General features: G+C 39.4%; 1 protein-coding gene across 1 annotated transcript; it reads left to right on the top strand.

The window, feature by feature from the left end:
- Positions 1-609: 609 nt before the first annotated feature.
- Positions 610-10,302, top strand: LOC311274704 (CD276 antigen-like). Its single transcript, XM_084382613.1, has 10 exons — positions 610-698; positions 1,787-1,847; positions 2,648-2,910; positions 3,714-3,810; positions 4,090-4,353; positions 5,691-5,801; positions 7,568-7,636; positions 8,502-8,552; positions 9,120-9,246; positions 9,601-10,302. Exons 2-10 carry the CDS (start codon positions 1,793-1,795, stop codon positions 10,085-10,087), a joined length of 1,524 nt encoding a protein of 507 aa, XP_084238739.1. The 5' UTR covers positions 610-698; positions 1,787-1,792; the 3' UTR covers positions 10,088-10,302.
- Positions 10,303-15,917: the final 5,615 nt, after the last annotated feature.

The following is a 15,917-nucleotide window of genomic DNA, read 5'->3' as shown; positions in this document are numbered from 1 at the left end:
TTCTACTATCCGTTATAATCTTTATTATTATTGATGCTGTTAGTCATTGATTACTAAACGTGCATCAGACAAACAAACTCCTGATGGGAACCCATAACACAGACTGTGTTATCAGCTCTTGTATGGCTTTCAAACAATAAACTTGTCCAAGAGGTCTTTCCTTACAGTAATGGTAACACAAGCTACCGCACTTCCGTGTCCGCCAGAACAGTAGTTAATGTAACAGTAATCGATCTGTGTCTGTTTATCTTGTTCCTGCTAATCAAAGCACACGTTAAGCTAGCTCACTTGTACACTAACGTTAGCTTAACCCTCGTCGAGGTTTGTACATAACGACGTTTTACTTAAAGTATGTGTAATTATATTCACCAAATGGGGACGAAAATCTGTGTTTGCGACTCATTCACCTTGAAATTGTTGACTAAAAGCTCAACACCGCGACGTAAAATGTTCAATCTCGAGAGTTAATGTCCAAGTTAGCTTAGCTTGATTAGGACTAATGTTAGTTAGTTCTTGTTATTAAAGTACGCCGTTCAGTCCTCATGTAAAAAAAACATGTGAAGCCACATGAGGGGCGTGTTCAGGGCTTTCCTGCTGATAAACAGCAGCGTGGCAGAGCGCTGACCATTTTTCCAGCGCAGAGGAAGGAGGAAACTCCTCATGAACATTGAAACAACCAGCCTTCACTATACATACAGGTAAGAGCACATTATTGACTGATAAAGCAAAACTTTAAAACCTCATAAAATGTATGATTATTATTGTTATTATTATTCTCTACTGTGCATATAGTGCTTGTGATAGAAGTGTATTTATATTATATGAGGTAATATATTTTTGAGATGACATCTATGTACATGTGATTTTTATTTGGTTTTATGATTTATTACTATTTTATTATTAGTGTAATTTATATTTATGTTTTTTCATTGTTATTATTATTATTATTATTATTATTATTATTATTATTATTATTGCTATTTATATCCTATTTGCCAAGTGTTTTAATCCACCTAATGACACTTCAACAACACAGTTATCCTAATTACAGTATAAATATTCACAACAGACATTTTCTTTTATGTTAATAATGACCGAATGCCTTTACCAGAAAACTGTCTGATTCTAATATATTTAAATTATGGCCTCTCTGAGCCAAACAGTCAGAGCCCAGTCGTCACTGACAGCTCATAAATGTTCTGCAGAACCGGGGTGGTTATTTCAGTTTCACAGGAAATCTGCACAGATAATGACTGACCTGCTTATCACACTCTGTAAATATTTTTAAACTAACTGCTTTGAGATTTGTATGATAAAGTGCATCAAGCAAACACGTTGGACCTGAGGGCATAGATTTGTTTGAACAGGAATGCTACAAATGTACAATCATGTTCATGTACGGCACCTTAGATAAACCTTTTCTGCAGAAGCCCAATGCAGAACAGCAAAAACAAACAAACAGCTGTTTGTATGCATTGTGTGGGTGTGTGTTGCCACAGCTACACAGTGAGCTTGTGCTATTTTTTGCTATTCTTTGTTATCATGAATAAAGCAACAGGGAAGTAACTTGCCCTGTACTTGAGGTAAAACAATATTGTCCCTTCTGTTGTGTGGTTTTTAATTCATGGTCATATAAATTTTCATACGAATTAAGAAGTAAACTAGATCAAACATTTTGTGGCTCTGGGATTCACATATGGCCTTATTCAGTAAAATGACTCACGTTGCCAGTAACAAGGCCAACTGATTACAACATCTATAAAACTCCCTTTACTTTCTTCCTTAGGTCTCAATGGACTGGGCATTTGTTTTGGTTTTGCAAATCATGATTCAGCCGTCTCTTTCAGGTGAGTTGTGAAACGTGTGTCGTGGAATACCTTTTAGTAATAATAAAACAGAAATACAGAGAGAAGTCCTATTGTCTTTAATTCTTTATTTAACAAAGACTGAGTACCGCAGTCTGCAGAGTATGGAACCAGGAAACAACAAAATGCAGTTTCATTTATACACTTAGATTTTTGGCTTATCCTTCCTTCCTAAGTGTTTCGCCACAACTGGGGTCTTTTCTCCCACTTTTAGACACCTGTCAGTTCAACTCATTTCTCAGCTGACCAATAACACGAGTTTCCCGCTCTCTGACGTAGGGTCTAGAAGAGCAAGGGGGGCCTTCATCTTTGAATAACTCCCCATTAGCAGTTTTTTAAATATTTTTTGCTATTATTGCCTTTGACCCATCCTTACTTTTGCATAAACAAGCACTTCCTGATTCCAATGACTCTTAACTCGAGGACAGACTGATTGTCAGTCACCAGACCATGCTCAATATCTGAGGCCATTCAAGGCCATTTAATAAGAGTGTGCGTGCATGCAATACAATATGTCTGTGTGGGTTGTATCAGTAACAAACATAATAGGAATATGCATGTAATATTATGTGACCTGTGATTAATTGGGCTATAATATAGATTATACACTACACGTGTAAAGCAGTGAACAAACAGGACAAACAGTGCTACATCTAACTGGAACCGTTATATATCCATTTGACACACAAGTAAAATCATCTAGCAAGCATAATTTGATTAATATTATATAATATAGGCAGTCGGCATTAATCTTTATATCATTTTGTATTATTTCCCTGCAGTCTTGTTCACTGTTGAGGCTGAGCAACCCCTGTACGAATCAGAGTTTGGGAGAGATGTTGTGATGGGCTGCAGGTTTCAGCCTAAACTGTTGAACCCTCATGACAACCTGAAGGTAACCTGGCAGTCGATCACCTCCGGCCCAGCTCGGGAAGTGTACAGGATTGATAACGGGGTGGAGCAGTCCGCATCCCAGTATCCGGACTACCAGGGCCGAGTTAAGCTTCTCACCAAGGAGCTGGAAGATGGCTGGGCCAAGTTGCAGGTAAACACCGGCAGTGAGATGTTCAGATTTACATAGAATTTCCTGCAAAATTTTTCCCTAACTGATGCGGTTAACTTGTACCCTTACTCATGTGAGAGTTAAATTTCCCAGCTGGGCATAGGACGGTGTGTTGCCACATATGTTTGCCCATTTCCCATTATTATCTGTATTCACAGTGCTGTATCAGATACTAAGGTACAACTGCCAAGGCGGGACAGAAAACAGCAGTGTTTGCTTAAAATAGAACAATGGATCAATTGATGTGTTAGGATCTTACCTCTGTGAGGAGTTTAAGTACAAATTACTTCACTCCAAGGGGGTTTATTGGCAATTAAAAGAGACAATCATGTTGCCAAAGCATGTGTTAAATACAAACAACAGCACATTAAAAGTTAACAGGTTAAAGTTTGTTTTGTTTTTCAACAAAATGAAATGAAACTGAGAGAAAACTAAGAGAAAAAACAAAGCAGAACAAACTATTTTTAACAGCTGAGTGCAGGGGATGAATTAAGAGTCTCACAAAGTGAAGAAAGAAGCTGCTCTGTTGTCTGGTGGTACAGCAATGGATACTTCTTACTTGTATCTTTTGCCAGACGGCAGCAGGGTGAACAGACTGTGGCTTGGGTGGGTGCTGTCTTTTAGTGTCCTTTTGGACACACTTACTTTACCAACATAAACAGTACTCTTATGAGAGAGACTGATGAGAATTCAAATAGAGAGTATGCAGCAGAGTTAAGGATTTTGGTTCAACATGTAATATGGTCATGAAGACCTCTAAGGACTGTACTTTTGTCACTTGACAGATCTCCAGACTCAGGATCAATGACTCTGGGACCTACCAGTGTTTGGTGAAGACAGGAGAAGGAGCTGATTACAAAAAGATAACTTTGTCTGTATCAGGTAAGCACCTAGTCTGTGTCAGTGTAACAATGTAATTTTTTAAAGGTTTTTCTTTGATGACATCAGGGGCTTTGTTCTGGTAATAGTCTTACTTAATAGCCTCAGGATGTGGCCATTTCTGGGTATCACTCATTGTAAAAGTGAAACTAAGCCCACTATTACTCAGTTTTGTATAGAAAGCTGGTGGTTCTCCTCACGTTCTTCCTCTTATTGAGATGTTTGATCAAAATCAAATCCATGATGATTATTATATATTTATTCTATCCAATTCTCCTCTAGCACCTTATAAAACAGTGACTAAGCACATTCAGAAGGCTGCAGAGGGGAATGAGGTGCTGCTAACTTGCCAATCTGAGGGATACCCAGAGTTGTCTGTTAGTTGGCGGGACGCACACCGGCAAGGAATCGATGCCATCACCACTGCTGTAACCACACCAGACCAGCTTTTTAAAGTCACCAGTGAGATACGCATCCGATCGTCAGACAGAAACAACTACACGTGTACCTTTGAAGACGGCCACTCTGCAACATTTCATATTCCAGGTATATATATTTACTTACTTTCTTCTGAGACTGAGCTAAAAATACTTAGATGTAGGGAGGATGAAGGCAGGCAGGGGTTTGAAATGCTGACTGTGTGCATGCAACATACTAGGTCAAGTCCGGCCAGTGGAATTTTTATTGCATGTCATCTGGGATCTCTCCCACCTCATTTCTGTTCAGCTCTCTCCTGCCAACTAAAACTTACAAAAAGATTCAAATGAGAAGCACGCACCCACTTTAATCGTCCCATGATTTGTGTGAATGAAGGAAAACTGAAGCAGACTAGTGTCAGAAAAAACAACAGGAAACATAGTCATCACTTGCAGTACGTACTTAACACTGTCTCCCTATCTTCATTTTTAAAGGTCAAACCACATTAAATGTGGCTACCAAGAAAGAGGAGCTATAACAGCAATGAGCTTTTCAGCTCTGGCTCACAGTTTTTCCAGAGTTACGAGCTGTGGGAGGTGTTTGTGTTCCAGCTTTGAAATATGCAGCATTGTGTAGGAGTGCTATTACAAAAGATTTTGTCATATGTGGAAATATGTGGCTTGTTTGTGTGTGTGTGTGTGTGTGTGTGTGTCCTCTGCTCATGTTTCTGCTCACATATGTGCACCGTATTATGCTAGTAATGGGTGTTAAAGCTTAACACCTGAAGTCTGATAAATTCAGCTTATGTTAATGCTAAATAACTTTAAGCAGTATGTAAAATACATCAACAGAAAGAAGAAAAGTTAAAGACTGCTGTTTGCACAGTCAGCCATAAAAAAAAATAGAAGAAGCATGAACCATTTTGATATGTGCATTTTTTTTGGCTCTTGACCAGTAAGAGGAAGTTCGAAACAGTTTGTCTTTGGTATATTTGGTTATTTCCATAGTGGTCAAACAGTGGTTGAGCATGGTTATAATTGGTGCAACACTTGTCCTGGCCCTGTCATTTGGCACGTTTTGCTCATCAAATACCGACCAGTGTCAGTATTTGACAAGTTGGGAATGAGACTCACCAACTATCTTAGAAATTAGACCTTTAAAGGTCTCATGAGTAGGATTTTACAGGAAATGGTATATAATATTCATGTTTTCATTAGTGTTTATCGACATATACAAATACTTGTGTTTACCTTAGAATGAGCCTTTCATATCTACAGGGGGAGCGGTCCTCTTCCACAGAGGTGTTCCACAGTCTGCACTGCCATGTTTCTACAGTAGCCTAGAATGGACAAACCAAACACTGGCTCTTTCAAGTTTTTGGTTGCAGTCTGGAACCTTACTGCAAGATGCAACTAAATCCTACACACTGGACCTTTAACAGTAATCCTTCTTCACTCTATTCACAGATGAAATGCCTGTTCCACCTGTAAAACATGATGGTTTCATCGTTGCATTCAGCATAGGAGTGATACTGATTGTCATCATCGTTGCAGTGCTCATGTTTAGACGACGAAAAGGTAACCAATCACTCAATTCTTTATGTATATGGTACATTAAAGCTAGTCAACTTCAAGATATGCACTGTAACTGACAGAAAACATGGCAACACATAGAATGCAGGTGTAAGTTGGAGGCAAAATATCTTAGTCAGAGAACTCCCAATAAAATCTGCTTCAAATGGCGTAAACCAGGTATAAAAATGCACAATAATTCTACATACAGCTATGGTGAAATATTAATGTGACAAAGTGAAAAATGGATCGTTCTTGCACTTGTGTATGAATCCATAATGCGCATTACACAGCGATACACAATGGCAGATACATTAAAAGTATAAGTCAGGTGTTTTGGCATTCAATCTGCAGCCTGAAGGTACCAACTGAAAATAGGTAGGCGTGGTCACTGCAGGGCTGGCATACCTGCCAACAGTAGGCGGTGGAAAACTAGGGAGATTTTCAGTCACGGCGGTTTGCCTTCACTCACCTTTGTTGCTGCGTTGGTTTGCCAGCTAGGTGACAGATATTCTACACAGAAGCTGAGAAACAGCCATTTGATTTGTATGAAATCTGGAGATTAACAAGTGAAATTACCAGTCGGGAGCACGGTGGGAGAAAGGGTTAAAAATAGGGAGACTGTTGGCAGGTAGGGCTGGATTTCCTTTTTAGGGTGTGGACCGAAGGAATATCTGCAGGATATGGAAGTGAATAATCCTGTTGTTTGCATGTTCATTTCATTGTTTTCTCATTGTAAGCATTTACACTGTCACAAGGATGATGATCAAACGATGACTCTGGACTGAATGGAACTTGTTTTTGTCAAATAGGCAGAATAACTCGTGGCCCTGTCAGTAAACAACTATGTGTCATTTCAACCGTAAAGGTCGTTGACATGTAGGAGACGTGGGAGTAAATGAGGAAGTCAATGAAACGGTGCTACATTTAGATATTTGATTTGGCACCGTAATGTTTGCCATTTGCCCTTGTGGGAATTTTGGCAGCATGTGATCGACATGTTTTCATGTGAGCATGACTTAGCGTTTTGGACAAGACATGTGTCTAAACCGCTAGATTTGGAAACACCCAGCTCGCTCTTGGTATGTGTGACAGGGGAATTTGAGGTTTTGGTTGTGAATGCATGGGTGGTTTTTCAGTATAGCACATTTTTGTTGTTTGTATGAAACGCTGGGAACAAACACCTCCATCATTTCAATAGCAGGCTTGTACTGTAACATGTTTGAGTCTGCTTTGTTATATATGACTGTGTGAACGTGATAAGTCTTACTTCAGTTATGGGTCCGGAAAACCTATGGATGGAAATTTTCTAAGCTACTGTAGTGCAATTTTTAAAAAAGTTCTCACACACCAGAAAGTCTTTGTGACAGCTGAACAGGATCAAAAACTCTACACAACATCCATCACCTGAAGTTATACAAGTAACTTTTGTAACCTTTGTTTATACAGCACTTTTCAAAAACAAAAGATAAAGCAATGAATGTTCTGACTAGAACACATGAAAAAGATGATAAGTAAAAGATTTACGGGAGAAAATATAATATGTAATTAAGAAAAATATGATAAAATACATAAAAAGTTAAAAATGAAACTAATTTAGAGCTAGAACATTGTATAACATCACCCCATAAACAGTATAACACATGGGTTAAAAATACAAAAAAGCCACGTTGATGCTTTTAAAACAAAGTTCTATTTAAAATCATAATTAAATTCATACACTGTACACACTGTACCAACAAACTAAATTAATAGCAATGTCTTTTCCATAGGCACCAGCACTCCCAGTACCAGGAACCTTTTGGTCGATGGTCGTGGTGGTTCTGTTTCTGCTACCGTCTGTGAGTCTAAACACAACGAGCCAATTCACTACGCACACTCAAAACACCTGCATGTAGTTAATGTTACACCCATTAAGAAATATGTATTACAGTGTGGTAATCATAGCAACCAAAGTCACAGGCTAAAAATCAAACTAATTTAAAGCCAAAGCATCATGTAACAGCAGCAGCAAAAGTATTTCACAGGAAGTAGTGACCTAAATATCTAAAGGAGATAGGAAACTAAGGGGACAAATGATGCTGTGCAGATTGCTGATTATGCATTTGTAACATATTCACAGTCAGTGAATGAAAGACACCCACAGTTTCTGTCAATCTCCAGGAAGAAGGTTGAGGTTACACATATATGGGGTATCCTGAAACTCTGGTCAGAATTGCCTCCTCCCCCGCAATGAATCATTGTATTATCGGTATCGTAAGTTGATTGGTTGTTGTGCTGTGAATATCGTGCTCATTTGCATCTACTCCTTCAACATATCACCGAGCAATGGTTAGCTATTGACTCTGACGGACAATAAAATTTGTGTGATGAATCATTCGCAAGTGTGCCTCAACTTAAAAAAGTCAAAAAGGCCTGCTAATGCCCCCAAGAGGCTGTGCTTCATGCAACCGATGTAGTGCTAAATCTTAAATGGCATCTTACAGGTTACTGTTGTACATTACAAAGCACAATTTTACATGTGTGTTCGATTAACTTGATTTCAACTTGCTACAGGATGTGTGAGAATGCATATACACCCCTGCAATTCTTGTTGCAAACACTGATAATTGCTTATCAATGACTAGGGCACAAACTATAATTAGTACTTCTGTAAATGTTATTATTCTCTGGTAGTTTTCTTACATTGCTGTTCCTCTTCATTAGGTCTACATGAAGATAAAGAAAATGAGGAAGCATTAACTATTTCTAATGAAGGTAAGTCACTCTTATGCCTCTAAAAGCTATTGTTTACATGATTTCATGTATAAAATGATGAAGGCTGCAACTAATGAGTAAATGTTTCTTTTTAATTACTTCGGTTATTGATCAATTACTGAAATAGTCGCAGTTATTTTTCTGTAAATCGACAAAGCGTTTGATAATCTTTTAAGTGTTAAAAATGATCATACATATTTAATTGCAGTGACACTGAATATTAACCTAGTAGTTTCTGTGGGTTTTTTTTCTTTGTGCTCTATTGAAAAATGGTGATGGTGAAAGATGTTTCGGTGCAAAACTTCCCAACTTTAAGACACCCACAAGTTCATGGGTTTTTTTAATGAGCTTCTCAGAAAAGACACATTTAGTAAGACTTCAGTAACTACTGCTGAAAGACATGAATTAAAAAATGCCCTGTAATTACTGTAAAAATATCAGTCTGCACAAACCTCGGCTACCTTCCCGGCAACGAAACATCGAAGGGGTTTTTTCTCACATTATCTGATTTTTCTTCATTAAATGATTGTTATATGATCATAATCAGGCCTGACTTGTTGTCTGCAGGCTGCACAGAGGAAAATCTGGGGGCGTTTGTGAAAGCTCATTACTCCGACTCCTCCTTCAGCGTGGATGCGAGACGTCTAATGGAAGCTTTCGATACAGAGGAGTTGCCTCAAAGGCTGCAAAACAGGTGAGTCACAACACAAATTTCTGAATAGATCATAAGGATGACTCTGCTTTTAAGATCTAAAATTGAGGATATTAAACTTTTTGTTTTACCCCCCCCCCCAAAAAAGATATTGGCCAACACTGCAAATTTGTGTGTCAGAGTTCAAAACATTTGAACTCGTAAAAAAAAAAATGGGCATACTTACTTCACCAATGTGAGCAATTCCACAGATATCAGCGATTCCACTGAAATTAACTGAGTGTGTGAAACTTCCTTGTTGTAAATGCTGATGTGAAAGGGGCATTTCCAGCAGACAGCTGAAGGCTGAGGCTGTGGATTTTACACTCACAGTTCTTCTTGTTTTGTTTTTGTCAGTGAGGGCCAGCCTGTGAATCTCCAAGCTTTACTCCCGGGAGCTGGAGAGACACTTTTTCTCGAGGGACCCCCAGGAAGCGGGAAAACATCTGTAGCCCACATCCTGGTCTCTTCCTGGACTGAAGGACCCAAACATGCCCCTCATGTCCTCGATCTCAACACCATCCAACTTCTCCTCTATGTTGACTGCAGCAAAGTGAAGCGTGACTTCTTTCAGGAAACAACAACTCAGCTCTCGCTCACGGAAAAGATATCAACAGAGGATGAGCTGAGGACTGTGTTAACCAAATCTGGAGATGTCCTGCTGCTGCTGGACGGGTACAGAGAAGGGAACCAACATTTCGATGAGTCCCTAAAAAGGTTTCTAAGTCAAAAAGGAGGATGCAGGGTCTTGGTCACGGCCTGCCCAGGGGACTGCCCCACGTTCAGGGACACAGTTGGGACAGAAAAGGTGCTGACACTCAAAACACAGACTGTTAAATACTGAGAGAGAAAAAGCTCATGATCGAAAAGGATTTAAAAAAAGGACATTTTTTATGAACATTTGTATGATGTTGGTCATTTTTTACACTGGCTGTGTGGCCAGATTTTGTAGAAGCCCTATAATGCTGCCAAAATGGTTGGATTCAATGTTATATACTGCTATATATATATATATGCTACTTTTGTATTCTTGGCAGCCCTGTTGTCATTTTGATTAAAAAATTATAAATATAATCCTTTTTCACAAGTTTTTTGTTAAAAGCTATGGTTGGTAAGATTAGAGAAACAAACAAGAGCAAGCTGGATTGAGAAAGCAAATCCCTTCCTGCCCCCCTCCAAAGTGTACGACCCGACTACACCGTCACCAACTGCCTCGTGGCTCTCGCTGGCCAGCTGGGAGATGTGTTAGCGGCTAGTATGCCACGTTCCACAAGCTCTCTTGGCTTTTTTAGCATAACAAATACCTAAATAAACAGCTCTGTTAATGCCACAATCATGTAAACGATCAAGCAAAACAGCCATCACAAACATACCTCAGTCTGAAAAGACTACGTGGCCTGGCATTTACTGCTCATGATTGTGTGTGTGTGTGTGTGTGCTTTGTGCTGTGATTTGATTCAGGTTATGTTCTGTTTGTGCATAGACTTTAAATAGAAATAGATAGTTAACCCAAAGATGGCACCAGTTCAGTCCAAATGAAACTGCTTTCCTGGTGAATATGCCAAACCCTTTTTTTATCTACTGGGTTCACTTCCTGATTATGCGGCCTATTGAATAATATGCGTGGTAGAGTTTCTCCCGCCGGCCCCACCTGGGAGTTCCCACTCAGCCCATAAATTTAACCTTGAGATGATGTCAGTGGTTTTTAAATTGATTTTCTCGGCTCAAGGAAAGTTGTATGAATATAAAACCATCATGGATCAAAAATACACACAATACCAAGAGTCGTGATTGACCTTTTTGCAGTTTCAGGTGTCCTCTCAACGAGTGCAGACGTCTCTTTATCACGGCAGTATATGGGAAAAAATGTTTTTTGGGCCATAGTGGAATTTTTCACTACAATACTGCAACTGGCCACAAAATTGGAAGCAAGGAAGAAAAATTGCAACATCATGTTCTTTTGCTCAGTGGCTGTGTGCCGTTGTGCCTCATGTCTCAGACAGCCACAGACACCAGATCTTAGTCGTTTGTCTTAGGATTTAATTTATTGATTCTTGTGGGGATGTTAAGAGATTCTCTGAAAATGCTTCTAAAATATCTCACCAACCCTCTCTTTAATGACTTTAATGACACCGTTCTCTCGAGTCCAGGGTGAGAAATTCCGTTGTACAATCGGTAATCCACCTTAACTTTATTCACACAATTCATGAAACTCCTAGAAGTGGTTTCAGCTCCGCACCAAACTCTCTGCTTTCAATAGAGCTGCTATTCAACCGCTTGATTAATGATTCCAGTTGTTTCTGTTTCGGTTCTGTGTCAGGCGGTGAGAAAAAGAAAGATCATTATTAGGGACGCTTGCTAGACTACAAGCAATTTTAAGAGATTTTCAACAAATACATCAAAAAATGCTTCTAAAATATCTTACCAACCCCCTTTTTAATGACAGTACATCATTCACCCCATTCTCTGCAGTACTGGATGAGAAACTGCGGTACAATCGGCAATCCACCGTTATATTATTCACACTATTAATGAAACTCCTAGAGGTGGTTTCAGCTCCGCACCAAACTCTCTGCTTTCAATTGAGCTGACAGTTCAAACACTTGATTAATGATTCCAGTTGTTTCTGTTTCTGTTCTGTGTCAGGCTGCAAGAAGCAAGACAGGTCATTATTAGGGTTTCTTGCTGGACTGCAAGCAAAGCAGCAACAGTTTCTGTTCGTAAAACGAGAAGTGACTCTGTCACTGTTCCTGTCAACAGCCCTCATAGATTCCCGTAACATTGATTAATACATTTTTTTTTTCTTATTTCTGTATTTCTGCATTCTCTTTTATTGCTGGCATCTCACCCCCAAATGAATGAGTAATTCATATTTTCATTCGGTCGGCACGAAATCCTGTTTGTTTCATGCATGTTTGACTGATTTTTCGTCCACACTTCTTCTTTTGCACTGGTCATCTACAACAACAGCAACCTGCAGTTGCGTGCAGAGCTGAAGCTTCATGAAATGCTTGACTGTGTTTTGGCACCGCAGCTGCTGGTCATGTGTGCAATCACCATGTTGCTGTTTCCTTTCTATCACTCCCTCAAAGCCTTTTTCTGTATGAGGGTTGATTTATCTTTTGAATAAAGAAGTCTAACCTTGAGGCAGAATGATGGCCTCCAGATATGTAATGTGGTCGACATGCTGTATATTGCGGCTGATAAGATGCCCAGTGGACTTGCAGGGTCATGAGAGGGCTGAATGCATTCAGGAAACAGTTGGTTAGCAGAAAAACCCTGTCGCTGCAGACTGTGGTTCTTATCTTCACACTATGTTATTTTTATGTTACAACAGAAACAGGTGCAGGCAACAGAAATCTTATTGTGCACACACTTTTAGTGATGAATCCAAAGAGAAAGATCCCCTATTTCTACCATTCCTCTCAGCTTTACGGAGCATTTTAGTGTCTTTTTTAGCCCCTTGTTTCTTTACTGTTTTGGTTCGGTCTCACAGCTCTCATCAACTTTGTGTCTTAACCATAGCAAGCAGCTGTTTTTACTAAAAAAAAAAATAAACACACTGTTTGCTAGCTGGCAACAAGCAGCAGACAGACAAAGTTAGAGACTTAGCGACTCAGGATGAGTTCAACTCAACCTGCTGCTCAACATCAACAAAACCAAGGGTTGTTCACTTTTAGAAAAAGTAGGCGAAGACACAAACCCTGTCTACATCAGTGGAGCTGAGGTGGAGCAGCCGAACAGTTTTATGTTCCAAGTTATCAACATCACAATAACCCTGATACCACCCTGAAGATGCCCAGAAACGGCTTTATTTCTAAAAGAAACTTAAAAAGGCTAAACTCCCATGCTGAGTTAGCTTACAGAGGAGCAATAGAAAGCATCCTGACTGGAAACATCACAAACTGGCATGATTTGTGCACGGCCCAGGATAGGAAGGCTCTGCAGCAGGTAGTCAAAACCACCTGGAACATCGCTGGTACCCATTTATTATGATGATTATTAAATTGATCTTGAAGCTTGGATCTTAAAGTACATGTAGACACAATGAGCGTACATGTACATCTTAACGCTGTAACCTGGAGTGCATCTTGCCATGATAACACACACACACACACACACACACACACACACACACACACACACAAACTGAAAACATCCATGATCATGCTATGTTGCTTTGTTTTCAAAAGGGAATTATTTCACCTTGCAACTATTTGTGAACAACTTCCTCCTCAAGCACACGTATTGCACACACCACTTTTGAGGTTTTCTGCTTTGCTCAGCAAGTTAGTGAGCACAGCCTTTTATCTGTAATCCCATCTGTGATGAACGTCCGTCTGTTTGTTCAAGTGAATCAGTGGAAACTCAGGAGCCAACCAGGAAGACTTTATGAGTCAGCATTACTGGAAGAGGAACAGGAAACTGTCAGGAGTCATCATTTAAACATTTCAAAAGACATTACAGTGTTCAGAGAAGTTGTTGCATGCTGTTTTAAAAGTCATGAGTGATCCTGCTTGGTGCATTCCCCCCACTCAGGTTTGTGGAAGGCAGGTGGACATTTTACACAAACGAAAGCTGACATTCCTTCTAGATTTCAGATTTTTGCTCATGACCATACATTGTGGTATGGAGTACAAACATAAAGCAAAAACAATAGTAGAATGGCAAACAACCAGAACAGATCCCCAGCACGGATCAAGACAGAAGTATTTTGACAAATATTTCTCTCCGTTATCAACAATGCTTGTGTTTTTGCACTCAAACAGAATGATACTCACCCCCAGGCAATTGTCAATTAAGAAAGTACTAAATCTTGTGTTCCTCTCCAGATCTTCATAACTTCCTGTTATTTTATGGATTCTGTTCTTAGAAACTAGAAGATTACAAATTGGATTTCTACTAAAACTTCCCCTTAAATTCACAATATAGATCATTGATGACACACTGTGGGGTTCGTAGTGCCACTTCTGCAAAAAACGATCTTTTAACCACCGCTCGACCGTAAGTTTCATCTCTGATCCAACCAAATGTAGGAAAAACCACATTCATCTAATATTTGCAGAACAGCTGTAATCCATTCATAAGTCATAAGTCATCCATCCATATAAGTGTAATATTGCCTGGTTGAATTTTGTTTCCTACCCCTTCAGCAACTCGCCCAGTAACCAATGACTCTCTCTGGTATTCTTAGTTAGCTATGTGACTTTTTTGTGTTTTAAGTTTTTTGTATATATAAAGTAGTTTGAACTACTTTTTCTCAGTCATTTCTCCCTGAGAGTAGCTCTGCCGTGGTTCACCTTTTTCCCATGTGAAGTAATTGGTAGATTCCCCAAAACTGCTTCAGTAACAACTGTTACTGTACATACTGTATATCTAAGGATTACTGTAAGTAATCTGAATCATGGGAAATACCAAATGTGTTGCAATATTGAGGAAAAGGTGACTTTTTGGAATATACAGACGGACGGACAGAAGAGAAGTGGTTTATGATGCAAGGGAAGGGGAAGGGATTGAAGAGTACTGACGGGATGTTATTGTACTTTTTTCCCACCATGAAAAGAGGTTCAATCTACGTCAGCTTTGTCAATGAGAAACTGGTTCAGGGTGAAGTGTTGCCTTACACATGTTTTATCAGTTACACGTTCAATAGAAAAGGGACAGGCATGTTACACACTGTCAGAAATAGGGGTACAGTAGGAGTTAATTTCTGCCAAAAAGGTACACATATGTTCTCAAGCTGTAAAAAGTGCATAAATGTTCCTTTTTTGCTAAATGTGAAGGTACAATATCAGCTAACAGTGTTGTTACATGTAAAACCAGCAATGATTGGCTGTTGAACTTGGAATCTCACAATACTGACTGTCTGGCAGCCCCGAGCTGCCGTCTAATAGGCCAAATTTGCACGATTTCCAAGGGTTTATTTTAGTCCTGAGGCATTTAGATTTATTATTGTCCCCCAGGGGTATTTAGTAGCCCCCATAAGGTACAACGGCACTAATGTGTACCCTTGTTAAGGGGTACAAAGGGTGTACCTTTGAGGGTACTGCCCCAGTGATGAGCTGTTGTTGTTCACCTAAAGGTACAAATTAGGCACATTATTTATGAAACTGCATTCTTGCATCTAACAGGTGAGGAATACATGTTTTTTTTCACCTTTACAACAAGAGAAGAAAATGGTAGTTTCTCTCTCTGCCTGCATCATAGTGTCACTAGATGGTGCTCTCCTCCTTTCCATGCAGGCTCAGTGTGAGAGCTATAAAAGGTCTCTGGTGTCTGCTTATTATAGATCCATGAAATGATGTGTACTTCTGGGCATAATCTGAGAAATAAAGGCTCAAAACACAAAACATACAAAAAAATCTATTTTTGCTGGCTGGTTTCATTTGATAAAGGGGAAGTTTCGCTCTTTTGCATCTTTTTTTATGTTAATTGTCTGTCTTTTGTTTTCTTACTTTAGTAGTCTATGGTGTCTATTTTTTGCCTCTTATTTTATATTTCATCTCCAAAATGGTCAGATCTATGGTTTTGGTAATTGATCAAGCTGCAGGCACTGAATATCACAGATTTCGGTCAACTGAAAAGGGCCTCGCTGAGACTGAAAAATCTCACACCACAGCACCACACAGGAACATTTCTGGTCATGCTTTTATCGTTCTGCTTGAAGACAGAGT

The sequence above is a fragment of the Pagrus pagrus genome (assembly GCF_965226575.1).
Source record: "Pagrus pagrus genome assembly, chromosome: 19".
Classification (NCBI taxonomy): domain Eukaryota; kingdom Metazoa; phylum Chordata; class Actinopteri; order Spariformes; family Sparidae; genus Pagrus; species Pagrus pagrus.
This window is presented reverse-complemented; position numbering and strand designations above follow the sequence as displayed.

Bases quoted from the DNA above. Each gene is read 5' to 3' on its own strand.
- LOC311274704 (XM_084382613.1), top strand. From the start codon at position 1,793: ATGGACTGGGCATTTGTTTTGGTTTTGCAAATCATGATTCAGCCGTCT. The intron at 3,811-4,089 runs GTAAGCACCTAG...ATTCTCCTCTAG, and splicing joins GATAACTTTGTCTGTATCAG to CACCTTATAAAACAGTGACT. The intron at 5,802-7,567 runs GTAACCAATCAC...TCTTTTCCATAG, and splicing joins CATGTTTAGACGACGAAAAG to GCACCAGCACTCCCAGTACC.